The sequence below is a fragment of the Gopherus evgoodei genome, chromosome 5, assembly GCF_007399415.2.
Source record: "Gopherus evgoodei ecotype Sinaloan lineage chromosome 5, rGopEvg1_v1.p, whole genome shotgun sequence".
Lineage (NCBI taxonomy): Eukaryota > Metazoa > Chordata > Testudines > Testudinidae > Gopherus > Gopherus evgoodei.
This window is the reverse complement of record NC_044326.1, coordinates 28,174,173-28,189,166: the sequence shown is the minus strand read 5'-3', so window position 1 is coordinate 28,189,166 and position 14,994 is coordinate 28,174,173. Positions and strand designations below refer to the sequence as shown.

Sequence of the window (14,994 nt, the reverse complement as noted above, 5' to 3'; positions counted from 1 at the left end):
GACCAATACATTAACAATCGTGAGGGGCTCAGATACTACAGTAAGAGGGGGCCATAGAAGTACCTAAGATAGCTACAGTCCAGGTTTTAAATTTTAAGTCAGTTTTTAATTCATATTAATTACATGCAAAAATGGGCCAGACCATCAGCTGGGGTAAGCTGGTACAGCTCTGTTAAAAAGTCAATGAAGCTTTTTTAATTCACACCAGCTGAGGATCTGCCATTCTCTCTTGGAGCCTTATTTGGATTTAATTTTTTTAAAAAAGTTATACAACCTCCTCTTCTCCCCTCACTCATCCCAGCATGTTTCAATTGCCAGAGTTTGCCTTTCTCCTGTGCTGTGCTACCACACACTAGGAGCAGGATCTTCCTTCCAGATATAATCCTGTCCTTGCACTTTATTACAAGACAGAAATCAGCAAGGAAGTGCAGGCTCTGTGCTGGAGTGATGAATCAAAATATGACTGTCTAAATCTACATTCAGTGACATCATCATCAGAGAAATGTATGAGACTCTCTGCAGCCCTGTGCTTCTAATATGATGTTTCTAGGCTTCCATCGCTGTCAGAAAGAAAAAACTCTTGGGTTATCACTGGCATCCTGACAGCAAAAATTGTTTTCCTGATGCACTCAAATACAAATGTGAAGCCAGCAGCATGAGCCTCAGTGGTTTTGTTAACAGAAAACATCTCATTTGAAAAAAGATAATGCACAAGTTGCAAGAGAAGCATAAATCAGTGCTCATTGGATAGCTTCTCTGAATTGATGATCAAGACGGAAAAATATGTCTGCCCATTGTATCCCCATTCCCACTCTCTCCCCTTTGTTCTATTAAAGAAAATAAGGAGGTCAAAAGGTCTTCTTTTAGATCTCTGCACATTATTGGGTGAGATCCTCAGCTGGTGTAAGACCAATGAAACTCCACTTGTAAATCTGACAGAATTACATTTATTTGCACGAGCTGAAGATCTGACCATTGTGTTTATTTTTCTGCATTTGATTCCACTTGTATTCATTGGACTGTCTGCCCAGGTATGTGTTTCTCTTTTTGCATATTTCAAACCTGCTTAGATATAGATTTTCCCCATCCCTTACTCCTGTCTGAGAGGTCAGGGTTTAGTCCAGTGTATGTAGTGCTCTGCCTTCTGCTTCACTTGGATTAAAAAAATGTGTGTCTATTTGGAGAGTTTTGTCTTTGTTCTTAATGTTTTGTTTTTGTCCTTAGTGTGCCTTATAGTGCATAATTGCAGATATCATACCATTATAAAAATAAACTACATTATTATACAGTAACAGTTCTTAACAACAGAACCATTATTGTAAGCTAAAGTATTTGAAACCATTATTGTTAAATATGGTAGTATAAGGGAAATCTTGGTATTCTGCAGTTATACGTATGTAAACATAAATATTACATCACTACGAGCCTGATCCAAAGCCCACTGAAGCCAATGGGAGTCTTTCCACTGATCTCAATGGGCTTCAAATCATCCCCTAGATTAGGGCTGACCATGGCAGAGAGATGATGCAATTATAGTATTACAGTGACTTTGCTAAACCTTATTAAGATTCTGAGCATATCAGACGTGGACGAGATGTTTCCAGGAGTCTGAAGGGACTCAGACTGAGCTGCAAGCTTGTGCAGTTAAAGTACTAGGCCATCTCTCCAACTAGGCTGTCCCCTATGTGCTTGCTAAACACTGCAGTATATGCTTCATATGCCCTCCTAAGAATTGTTTGGCTAGCAGTCTGGATGTTGCCATATGCTAGATGTAAATGCAAAAACAAAGAAATACACAGAGACCAACGAAGCAGCACAGGCCACAAGAAAGTAATTTGCTGGTGTGGAGCCAGCCAGCCTCCCTACCAGTTTTGTTTCCTAGCCCCGTGTACTAATATTAGACCACAGCATTGCACAGATGAAAGGATGATTTGGAAAACCATCCAATGCCATGGACATCCCACATATACCAATCACCAATGCACCTGAGCTAAATAAGTTGTGCTGATTCACTCTGAATATTTGCAGTGTGTTCAGTTACCCTCAGAAATGTTCATTTTTTTGCCTGTGGTTCTGGGGTTGAGCGGGGTCATCGAGGCTAGCCTATGGAATCCTATCAAGAGATAGGAACAACTTCATCACTTTCATGCCAAAATGCAAAACTCTTTGATTTAACTTTCCCTCAATAAGCTCTTCACACAAAGTCTAACTACAGTGCAATCTTGGGGTGCGACTGAAGCTCATATAGGCATCCCCAAGTTAGCTTTAATATATATCTAGCTCGAGTACTGGAGCAGTGAATCCATGGCAGCATTGGCTTCAGGGCAGGACATACCAGCCAACCCAGAACCCAGGGTAATTTCTCAAAGGCTAACTCGTGCTGCCGAAGCTTCACTGATCTGGTACTCGAGTTAGTTAAATTAAAGTAGCCATAGACACACAATAGGCATATATGAAGTCTGCTAAGTTTTCAAATGTACTTCTACCAGCAATCAGATGGAGTGTGAAAGAGCTTGGTATCGTTAGTACTATTTTAACACTTGGGAGGCACTCAGTGTCTGCTATGATGCCGGTCATATTATACCTAGGCAAATGCCAGCATTTTCAAATTTGGAAGCCTCTAGGCCCCTAAATTTGATTCAAGCACCAAACTAAAGTTACCTGTGTTTCAAGGTTCTAGCCTAAGTGACAAGATCTTTACATATGAATGTATGTATAAATAAAATGCATAGATATTTCAACACATAGTGAAGTCTCTCCCCCTCCCAAAAATGGGAACTTTGTTATATTCTTACATTTCAAGATGAGATTTATGGATATTATATTGCAATGCAAAAGCTCCATATGAAACTTGCAAGTTATTAGGAGATTGTTACATTCCAGCCCAGCATCTGTAGTAACTGCTCTTTTCACTCCTCACCTATCTCTATATAAGACGTTCTCTCTGTATAAGAATTTGTGAATTTATGTATTCTAGTTTTATCAAAATACATCCACCTGAATCAACAGATAGTCTTTTCATTTCAGGGTAATTGTGAGTGTTGGTTTTGGGGGGAAATTTTCAGAGATGCTGGTCATTATAAAAATGGAAGTACTGAAAATAGAAAAGAAATTGAAATATTTTTGAACATTGTAACACAAGGGGAAAATACATGACTGAGGCATAGCTGTTTTTTAGAAAGAAAGGGTTTTTTTTTAATGATTACTATTCTTAGCTCTAATTTGGTGTGAAAAGACTCCTTCGCAAATATTGTGATATAGTGAAGTGAAATCATCATACTTGGCTCAGGCATTTGCATCTATGAACACAGATACAAGATGAAAAAATTAAGTCACTGTATACCTTTCCCCACAGTACAGTATTATTTTTCTGAGTTGCAGATATTAAGCATAAAGGCATAAAAAGCCTGATGGCATTGTATGTAGGGTGAAGAAGTTGAATGCCCTAGTGTCTGTTTTCCCCCCTCTAGATTAATTTGATCTGTTCTGTTTTGGGCAGAACCATTTACAGAGTGAAGCGTATCACCTGCCTTGCCTCTTGCCCACCTTTGGGACACTACATGTGTCTGGGGGAAACAGGGAAAAAGTATCCCTTGTGCTCCTTTGAGAACAGAGATTGGAGTACTACCTAGCCTTTTTGCAGGGCATACAAATAGACAGGGGCTGAGGCTTTGCCATCCTTCCTACAAACTGAGCAACTCCATCTGACTCTGGAATTCCAGGGCTAAGAAGCCCGCAAACTCTTCCACATGTGACTACCCCTCCAGCTCCTTCATATGAATAAGGACTTGGAGGTTTGCATCCAAGATGGCAAACTAGAGTAGGCACAATGCTAAGCAAACCAGCTTAAAATGCTGACAAAAAGTCACTACAAGCAGCTTGTTCAGGAGCTACTCAGCACAAGTCAGGAAGCCACAACATTTGTGAGATAAAAGCAAAATAGAACGGAAATTAAAATATGTTTTTCAACATTACAACACAAGGAGAAAATATGTTTTCAGAAGGAATGTTTTCCAAGTTTTCCCAGGGACTAAGAGTGAATGTGATGAAAGCTGCTGCAATATCATAAAGAACAAAAACCTATCCAGCTCCTAGTCTCACCTCAATTCTTCAATCCAGATCAAGCTCTCTACCAGTCAGTTCTGGAGAAGTCTGAGAAGCTGGACAGAGGTAGCAAGTGGGAACAATAGCACTGACTCAAGCTCACAATAGTTCATAGAGAAGGGCTATTAATATTTGCTATGAGCTCGCTAGCCCTTTGAGGTGAGCTGGGCTCAGCCATGCCTATGACTTAGCAGCTGTCTCTCAGCCTCACTGATGAACTGACAACAGAAGAGCTAAATGGTGACCTCTCTTAGCTGTAATGGGGCTTCATTGGAAACTGACCCCAGCTGAGGTGGGGAAAGAGTGTAAATACCATTTAAATAGAGCTGGGAACTCAGTGGAGTGGGCTAGAGAATAATAGATCACTCATGCTAACCTGCTATAAAGCATAGACCACCAAAACCACCCTACACCCGCATGCTAACCCGAGAGAACTGAAATAAAATCAAAGTGTTATAGCCCATAGGAAACTAGACTATCATGTGACACAGGCAGAAAATAGGAGGGTCTAAGGTGTACCAGGGCCAGAGTCCCTTCCCCCTATTGCAGGGAAATGATTAAGTGAGATATATCCAGATAATTCAGTCAAATCCACACACCTGGAGGAAGGTAGAAAAAAACAGGTCGCTGACAATCTGATGAGGGGGGAATCCCTTCCTGGTGTCACATATGGTGATCAGTTAGACCCTGAGCAGGTGAGCAAGAACCAGCCAACCAAGTACCTGAGAGAATGTTCAGTGCCACCTCAGAGCCCTGACTTACCCCAGCCAATGTCCTAGCTCTGCCTGTAGCCATCCCTGATGCTTTAGTGGAAGGAGATTAAAAATCCCTCCCAGAATACATGGTGGGAGAAATCCCTTCCTGACTTCTAGTGGCTGAAACCCTGAAGCATTAGCTTTAGGAACATATGACATAAATTGGAAGTGAGCCCTTGCCCCTTCCATCACAAACAACCCTGTTATACAACTGCACTCAAAAATTTGTCCAGCTCTCTCTTCAAACTAATTAAGTTGTTTGTCCCCACAACTCGTATTAGGAGGTTGTTCCAGAACCTCACTCCTTTGATGGTTAGAAACCTTCCAATTTCCAGCTTGAATTTGTTCATGCCCAGTTTATATCTATTTGTTCTTGTGCCAACATTCTCCTTTAGCTTAAATAGCTCTTCACCCTCTCTGGTATTTACTCCCCTAGTGTATTTCTAGTGATCAATCATATCCCATCTCAGTCTTCTTTTTGTTAGACTACACAAAACAAACTCTTCCAGTCTCCTCTCATAAGACAAGTCCTCCATTCACCTGATGATCCATCTTCTCTGCACCTGTTCCAGTTTACATTCATCTCTCTTGAACTTGGGTGACCAGAATGGTACCCAGTATTCCAAGTGAGATCTTACCAATGCCTTGTAAAAAGTTATTAATACTTCTCTTTCTCTGCTGGAAATGCCTTGTCTGATACATCTAGGATCACATTTGCCTTTTTCACAGCCACATCACATTGGTGGCTCATAGCTATCCTGTGACTGACCAACACATCTAGGTCTCTCTCCTGCTATGTCACTTCCAACTGATGAGCCCCCAGCTCATAGCAGAAATTCTTAGTATTAAGTGTATGACCTGGCACTCTGTACTCTTTAATTCCATCCTATTTCTGTGACTCCAGTCTTCAAGATCATCCAGATCTTCCCGTTTAATGTTCTGATTCTCCTCTGTATTGACAATGCTTCCCAACTTAGTATCATCAGCAAGTTTCATACTACTTTTTGTGCCCAGGCCTATTGAATAAGATTGGCCCAAGTCTGATCTTTGAGGAACTCCACTAGTAAATCTCCCTCCCGTCCAATAGTTTCCTTTCAGCACAACCTGTTGCCTTCTCTCCTTGACCTTACCACCTTACAATGCTTGTACAGATCCCCATCTTCTCTAATAAACCCATGTGGCCTTATGTCAAATGCTTTACTAAAGTCCAACTATGTTAGATCTTTTGCATTTCCTTTATCTAAAAAATCAGTTATTTTCTCAAAGAAGGAATCAGGTTATTCTGGCACGATGTATCTTTGATATATTCATGTTGCATTGCACCCCCTTTGCCATTTACCTCTATGAATTTAGTTATTCTTTCCTTCACAATTTGTTCTAAAACCTTGCATACTACTGAGGTCAGATTAACAGGTCTGTAATTGCTTGGATCACTTTTTTTCCCTTTCTTAAATATAGGTATAATGTTAGCTAGTCTTCCATCATATGCCACTACCCCTGAAGAGCTAGGGAGAGTTCTCTCTGTCTCCAGGAAGGGCCTGCAGGGAGGTCCAGTAGTCTGAGTGGCTGTGACCAGAAAGCAAAGTTACAGGATCAGGGTTAACTCCTGTTAGACCCTAGAGTGGAGAGGAACCTCAAGTTAGAGTCTGTGAGGACCAGCGCATTAGAAGCCCATGAGGCATGGAAGACTAGTTTAAGTAGCACTTAGACTCCCAGCCTGGAGAAGCCTGGGGGGTCAATACCCTAACAAGGGGGAAGAATTGAAGGCAAGCCCCAGGGGGGTGAAAAGGCCTTTTGTTTAGAGTCAAGCCCAGGAGAGGTGAAGGATCTTTGGTAAAGCTAAAATCCGGAAGAGGACTGAACTGTTGTGTGACTTGGCCAAAGGGCTGAGACACAGAAGATTAGTGTGGGAGTTGGGGGAAGAGGCCAGCTGCAAGTGGTCACTGTGGCTGAGGAAGTGGCCACCAGAGGCTTTACAGGAGGCAAAGTCCCCTGCGATGCTGTGTTCAGGCAGGAGGGAGCACCCTAGTGGTGAGGACATGCATTAACAATATTATACGTAGGTCAACAGGACAACAATAATATTGGACTAAATTCAGCGCTGGCATAGAAAGTGGGCAATTCCCATTGACTTTGGTGTGGGGCAGGGCTAAATTTGGTCCACTCTTTCTTTTAATTGCAGTTGTGTCTACTATCCACATTCCCTTCCTAATCCTCCCTCTCTTACACACAAACAAACATTTTGCTTCTAGCTACTTGGACAAAAAACCTGCGGAGTATGTATGAGCAATAGCTGTGCTTCATTTTGTACCCCTGCTGATCCTTCTGCAGGATCCATGACTTAGAATTAGTTTAGCAGAGATCCACAGTACAGAAGAGTTCATATTACAGTTAATAAGTATTTATATTTCTCTCCGCTGTTCTCCTAAGCTCCTTTCTCTATGCTGTGCCTGTAACAGAACTGCTATTGTAGATAAGAAACACTTGGCACAAACACAGATACAGGAGTAATAACTACATGTTCGACAAACCTCTAACCTGCATTTTTTTTCAGGCGTATCTAGTTACCTTTCAGGTTCCTAACGTTCATGCTGCTCCTCACAAAAAGGGTTCAGTCAGCAAGCCACTGCTTCAAACTTTGCTGGTAATAACAATGCCAAGTATTTGAGTACATTTGTAAAAGTTATTGGGTGTCACGGGATGGCTTTGATTGAGGGTGTAACATAGGTTCATAAGTATAAACCAGTACACAGCACAAAATTAATGAGAATTTGGCAATGCTCTTCACTGTGTGTAATGAATCCCTATGCAAATGGAGTTACACAAGGAGGAGGCAAACAACACCTGGTGGTCCAGGAGAGAGCACAGGACTGCATCACTGAAAGGCATAACGAGCATGCAATGCACATTCTCCCCTCTTCAGGTACAATGCTCTCCCTGAGGAAGTTTTGAAATGCTGTGCATGCATCTAGTAATAGTACACAGTCTGGCCTCACCTGGCCAGAAACACTCCTTGCTGGCTGCACAAGTTTGATCTGTGCTGACAGAAGAGGTCTGGAAGGGAAACTGATAGTTCTTTATGCCGCCAAATGCCAAATTCCTTCCAAAAGTTTCAAAGTGCAGCACTGTATCACCTTTTAGAAAAAGAAATATAATATAAGCCATGTTTAGCAGCAGCAGGTTTTTTTAAAGGGGTAGTTTCAGTAAGTATTTGGAAATAAGAGAAAGGCTAAGTAAATAATTCCATGTTTTACAGGATGACAAATGCTTGGTGTTTGAAACATGCCTTATCATAGTTCTGTGCTTTTCTTCAGTCACAGGGATTATTTTTTTTTAATCTCTTCACCCAGTGCCAAATAGCCAGACTTGGATTCACTGCAGCAATTCCAACCAGAAGATTAGGCTATAATATAGATATAATTATGTAATGTGTATCTTCAATTGTCATTTTGAATGCCTGTATGTCAGAGGACTAGAGGAGCAGGGTTCATACCAACATATACTAGGGGATTTGTTTCCCTGATAGAAGGCAGCTTTAATTTCTTCTAACCTTTTGGTTCTGAGTGTAAAAATAGTGCTTGTATTTTTGCAGATGGTTAAAGCTATTCTGCACCAGGTACTCTCTCAAAAAATGTTAAGGAATGTCCTCTATTTGGCACTTCTGAAATCTTCATTTAACCAACATGGTGGTTAAGTTTTGTTATATTTATGTTCTTGTTGGGTTATTACAGGGGTGGGCAAACTACGGCCTTGGGGGCTGCATCTGGCCCTTCAGACATTTTAATCCAGCCCTCGAGCCTCCTGCCGGGGAGCGGGGTCTGGGACTTACTCCACTCCGGCGATCCAGTCGGGGAGCAGAGTTGGGGGCTTGCCCTGTTCTTCACGTACCATGGTTCTGCGCAGTTCCTGGAAGCAGCGGCATGTCCCCCTCCAGCTCCTACACTTAGGGGAAGCTAAGGGGCTCCGCACGCTGCCCCCACCCCAAGTGCTACCCCCCCACGGCTCCCATTGGCGGGAACCACAGCCAATGGGAGCTGCAGGGGCGGTGCCTATGGAAGGGGCAGTGTGCAGACCTGCCTGGCTGCACCTCCACATAGGAGCCAGAAGGGGGACATGCCACTGCTTCTGGGAGCTGCTTGAGGTAAGCACCGCCCAGAGCCTGCACCCCTGACCTCCTCCCACACCCCAATCCTCTGCCTCAGCCCTGATTCCCCTCTTGCCCTCAGAATCCCTTGGTCCCAGTCCGGAGCACCCTCCTGCACCCCAAACCCTCATCCCCAGCCCCACCCCAGAGCCTGCACCCCCAGCCAGAGCCCCCCCCCACACCCCAACCCTCTGCCCCAGCCCGGATCCCCTTCCCACACACTGAACTCATTTCTGGACCCACCACAGAGCCCACACCCCCAGCCGGAGCCCTCACCCTCTCCTGCATCCCAACTCCCAATTTTGTGAGTATTCATGGCCCGTCATACAATTTCCAGACCCAGATTTGGCCCTCGGGCCAAAACGTTTGCCTACCCCTGAGTTATTTGATTTGATCTTGGTGAGTCTGTTTATTTGTGTGTCCCCTTTTAAAATGTTATCAAGGACATCCAGGGTAGGGCTACATTGTAAAAAAAGACGCAGAAGCCTATGTCAACTGACTCGAGCTTGTGCTATAGGGTTAAAAGGTGCAATGTAGACACTTGGGCTTGATCTGCAGTCTGGTCTCTGAAACAACAGTGAGGGGGGACAGTCTTGAAATCCAGGCTACAGCTGAAGCCCAAATGTCTATTTTGCTATTTTTAGTCCTGTAGTGTGAGTCAGGGTCAGTTGAGCTGCATTTTTTTGTGTGTGTGCTGTAGACGTACCCCAACACAGTTTAATTGTAGTATACTAACAATTTAAATAAGCAAATACATATCAATCACTATTTTAAAATTGCTGCCAATGATCAGTTACATAAATCTGCTAAGTAGGTGTTAATAAGAGAAACTGTTCCAAATGTTTATTTGGTTTTGTCTTTTTTTAAAAAAAAAGACATTTTAAAAAGGAGATAAATATTAACAAATTATCAGTCTTGATACCAACATTCACCTTAGTTAAAAACAAAACACAGCTCTGTATGGATGCTGGAGTCTGCCCGGGTGGAACTAGTGGCAGTTTGATGGCCTCAATATTCTAACTGTATTTTATTTGTTTACCTAAGCATCAGTTTTATTCAATGTTATCTACTACTCACAACATTGAATACAATGTTGTCTTCTGTATATTTTTTCCACTGAGCATCCTATTACTGATGTACTGTGGGAAAGGGGCTTTTTGGATTAAAAATAATATAAGCTCCAATTCAGCAAAACATTTAAGCACGTGGGATAAAACTTTTCAAAAGCATCTAAGGGACTTAGGAACCTAAATCTCATTTTCAGAAAAAAGAGACAGTTAGCAGTTAGGTTCTCCATGGCCACATCCTCAGAAGTATTAAGATCCCTAATTCCCATTGAGATAGACACCTGAACACATTTGAGGATGTGGGCCTGCAGTGCTCCAGTCCGTCCCTCAGCAGGACTGTGGGGTATCCCACCGCCTCGCTCTAGTTCGCCAGTCGTCGGCTCTGCGGTCATGGGGAATAACACACACTCAGTTAGGGGCTCAGGCCCTTGGAGCGGGGCTGAGTCGATAGTCAAATAGTAGCCCAGGCCCTAGGTCAGGGCAGGGCAACAAGCAAACAGTCAGAGACTCAGGCCCATAGGCAGGCTGAGTCAATAGCAGCCCAGGCCCTGGGTCAGGGCGAAGCAGCAAACAAACAGTCAAGGACTCAGGCCTTTGAGCAGGGGCTGAGTCAATAGTTCTATAGCAGCCCAGGCCTTAGCTCAGGGTGGGGCAGCCATCAAATAGTCAGGGACTCAGGCCCTTGAGCAGGGGCTGAGTCAATAGTTCAATAGCAGGAGGTCCTAGCCTCTCCAGCCCAGGAGAAGGGGAGTCTGCCACCCAAGGAGTGGGTGGCAGGGGGGACGCAGGCCCTCTCACTCCACTGTGTCCCAACCCGGGGCCCTAGCAGCGACAAAGACTCGCTGCTGTCAGTGGGGATCCTGGCCGCAACACACTGACATAGGTTCAGGCAGTTCTGCAGCCAGACTGGGGTCGGCTGCCCCGGGCTACTTCCACACTCCCCCTCGTAGGTTACCTGGGTCGTGCTAGCATCCTCGGCGGTCTCGAGCACCATCAGTTCCTCGGGGTAGCTGGCACGGGCAGGCTCAGCCAGTCCTCATTGGGGTAGCTGGCGCGGGGCTGGCTCGGCAGTCCTCTTAGGGTAGCGAGCTGGGTAGGTTCGGCTGGGTGGGTGTGAGCAGGCCGGCTGCGGGCTGCTGCTGTCTCCCAAGAGGGAGCTCGGTTGCAGACATCTGAATCTCTGCGGCGGTTGGTTCTCCACTGAGCTCTGCCAGTGAGCTTTTATACTTCCAGGTCTGCGTCGTGACCTCTGAGGGGCGGGCGTAGGACCCAGTGGCTCCGCCCACATTAGTGTTAGAGGAGGTCCGTCCCTCAGCAGGGCTGTGGGGTATCCCACTGCCTCACTACAGGGCTAAGGGCTTATGTGGCCCATCAGTGAGTGTGTATTAGAGAAAATATCAGTTGTTATGAGCCCTGAGCTCCAGAGTCTTGGCTCTTTAGCTCAAGCTATCGCATCCAGGGCTTTAACTCTGAAGGTCCCTGATTCCCATTTTAGTGGGTTAGCCAAGATGGTAACCATCATACCTACCTCATTTTTGAAAGAGAGACTTCGGTGCATTTGAGAATTTTACCTATGATTAACTTTAAGCTGTCTCATTGACTTAAACTCCACTGATTTCAGTTTTGCTTCATCAGGGTCATAATGCCTGTGACCAATGCTTCTGCTGACCAGAATGCTAGTACTAAGCTACAGTGTTTGAGAAAAAAAAAAATTATCAGAAAAGGAAATGAGCAACACAATCCTCACTAAACCACAATATAACAAAATGACCTTGTGATTTCTAAGCCGCTAAAGTTTTAATCACACTTCTGCACCACACCATGGTAACATTTTAACCACAGTTCAGGAACGAAGCTAGTTATTTTACTAGTGCCTTAATAGTGAAATTAGTTAAATATTGCCCTGGTAAACACTTATACTGAACATAATTTTGAGTTAGGAGTAGGATAAGCAGCACTGAGATATGAAACAGGATCCTTTGGTCACATCTAGCACTATTGTTCAGCTGTAAAGTTTAAAACAGAAATAATGGCCTAGTATTTCTTTTGAGACAGTGTTTCTGTCAAGGAACCTGGTCCTGCAGGCATTACTCACGTGAGTAATTTCTCATCCCATGATTAGTCCCATGATTTTTTGGGAGTGTAACTACATAATGCACTGGTTCCCACACCCTAAATGTATTCCATGGTCCACTTCTTCCTGCTGACCTACTTTTGTGTCATTGTTACCTTGTGCTCATCCCTATCTGTAGATGTATCTGTCTGTTTTCTCTTGTCCTTTATTTAGATGTAAGCTCCTTGGGACAAGAATGGCTTTTCTTATGTACTTATACCTAGCGCACATTGGGGCCTTGGTCTATGATTGGGGGCCCCTAGTTGCTGCTGCACTATAAATAATAATAATAATAATGTTCAACCAACCTGAAAGTGCCTGTGAACATTTTGGGCCAGACTGTGAAATGTACAATCTCTTGTGATAAAGATTACTCACAGGAATAATGTTGCATTATCAGTGGAAATTAGCAATCTAATGAAAAAGCAAATGTCCAGTACTGGACTCATTTTAAAGTGCTGCAGTTGGATGTGAAAATATTGAATGGGATATTACCAGTTTTTCTTTATTTTACTGTTCACATGCAGGACAAATTTATGGAGAGTGAGGAGCTAGGAGAAATGAATATGAATCTCTTTAACTCTTTTTTAGGCTGTGCATTGATCCTGTTATTGCTTAGAACCATATTCTGATAACCTTACTCAGGGTAAATTGCACTTTACACCAATGTAGTGCCATTGAAGTCAATGGAACTGTGTGAAGTAAGATACCCCTGAATTTGAGTAAGTGTACCAGAATATGGCTCTTAGTGTCATGATTCTTGGCAATTTCAGATTTTGGAACACAGAAACTTTATGTATCCCTTTCATCATGAATTAATCATAATCTATGAGAACAGAATCCATCATGCCTGAATTCAGCTGGCATTAGTGTAAATGTCAAATGTATTTCTGTAGGTGTTTCATTGCATTTTGTCAGCAATTAAACATTAGTCAACGGACACTTTAAAATTAATGCTACCCTACATTTCCTCCTCCTAATATCTTTGATGGTCATAAATAATGTGACTTGAATTATGAATTGAAATGAGCATCATGGTACTTTGTGTCAATGAAGGGCACGATCACAAATATGGAATTAAGATTTCCGAACATGTTCTAGCTAGACAATTAATATCATTGATTGCAAAGGCTGGAAAATGCTACCATTAACTTAAAGGCACATATTCTCTTCTGCAACAAAGGAGAATGGGTGCTAAATGGCATGGAAAACTCCCCATCATGCAGAAGGAGGGAGCAGTGCCTCTGTTGCACGAATCAGAGACTACAGCAAAACTCTGCATAAGAAAACTACATTGTTGGGCTCTGTGGATCTGGAGTGAGTAAGCTGGAAATTGAGCTAGGGAAAGCTGCTCACCAGGGAATTGTCACTCTTGAAATCTATGGGGATTATGCAGTGAATTAATTGTAAGACCTTTTTCCTGCAAATACGCAAGTGCATGATTAACTTTAAGCTTGCAGGAGTTTGCAGAATTAAGTCACAGATCAGTATTATTTTGCCTGGGTTACCCTGCCTTCTAGAAGAAACCCCACTCCAAAGGGGTCTCAGAAGCAACTGCAAGTGAACAGGGCATGGCAGGGAGGCAGAGCTATGTTGCCATAAACACAGTAATTGGGGCAGGAGCTTCATGTATACCCTACTGTTCAGCAAGTGTCCCACTGCCACAAGAACAGCTATAGCAGGTCAAACCAAAGGTCCATCTAGCCCGACGTCCTGAGTTCTGATAGCGGCCGGTGTCAGCTGCTTCAAAGGGAATGAACAGAACAGGGCAATTTTGAGTGATCCATCCCATTTTCCAATCACAGCTTCTGGCATGGAGTTCGCAGCTAGACAGCCAAAGGTTTTGGTAACTTAATTCCCTTTCCTTTCCACAAAAAGTTAATGCATCCTCCTCTAATGGAATTATGTCACTGGGAGTTGGAATTCAAAGTTTCCTGTCACCAGTGGGTTTTTCTCCCCCTTTCTTTTTGCATAGGGAACAATTTGGTTCTAAATTGTTAAAAACAAGACCCGGCAAAGCCAAATCCTCCCATTGGGGAAGGGGGAAAAGACATGAGGGGAAAAGAAATGTCATTCAGCTATACATATAGTTTCCCAGATTTGAAAAACTTCTAAGCTACATGGCCTAATTTTGCTCCCGTGAAAGCTTGTTTTCGAACTTATACTATTTCTAATTAAGTTATTTTCTACTGAACCAGAGTCAACAAGAAAACTATAGTAGAACGACCAATAGATCTGAAAAACAGAGAAACTAACTTTGCCAATGAATAGGTAAGTAAATTTTGTATTTTTAAAGCACTGATAAATAATTATAACAATTTTATATATTGATGGATAGCTGGCTTCAAAAACACTGGCCAGCTACAAGGTTCAGATGAATCAAATGTGGTTTGAAGAGAGCTCACTAAACAGGAAACCACTCAGACTTCATTTTTTGTTTAGTAGCTGCTACAAGAGATGAGACAAAAAAGAGCAGAAGATATAGGATGGCTATTAGTACGGGGGGGAGTTTGGAGCCCAAAGGTTTAGAGCTGATATTTTGCTAACCCTGAGATTTCACAGAGTAGCTGCCTCAGATATTAGGTGATGGGTGTGTGTAAATTTATTTCTAATCCTGGTACATCTATCTTAAAAAACATAGTTATTCTCATGTTTTTTAATAGTGGTAGATGCTCACATACCACAATGATGGATCCATATAAGTACTGGGACAGGTAAATAGATCTGAGGTACAAAGGGTGAGGAGGGATGAGGGTGACAGACAGAGCCCTCATTCCACAGTCGAAGGAGATATCCATGCATATGGACCCT

At 43.0% G+C, this 14,994-nt stretch overlaps 1 protein-coding gene across 1 annotated transcript in view; it reads left to right on the top strand.

Moving 5' to 3' along the window:
* Positions 1 to 13,381: 13,381 nt before the first annotated feature.
* CLNK (cytokine dependent hematopoietic cell linker) overlaps positions 13,382 to 14,994 on the top strand; it is a 68,506-nt gene continuing 66,893 nt past the window's right edge. The window contains 3 exon segments of the mRNA XM_030563408.1: positions 13,382 to 13,500; positions 14,382 to 14,430; positions 14,432 to 14,454. Of these exon segments, the coding sequence (XP_030419268.1) occupies positions 13,382 to 13,500; positions 14,382 to 14,430; positions 14,432 to 14,454 (191 nt within the window).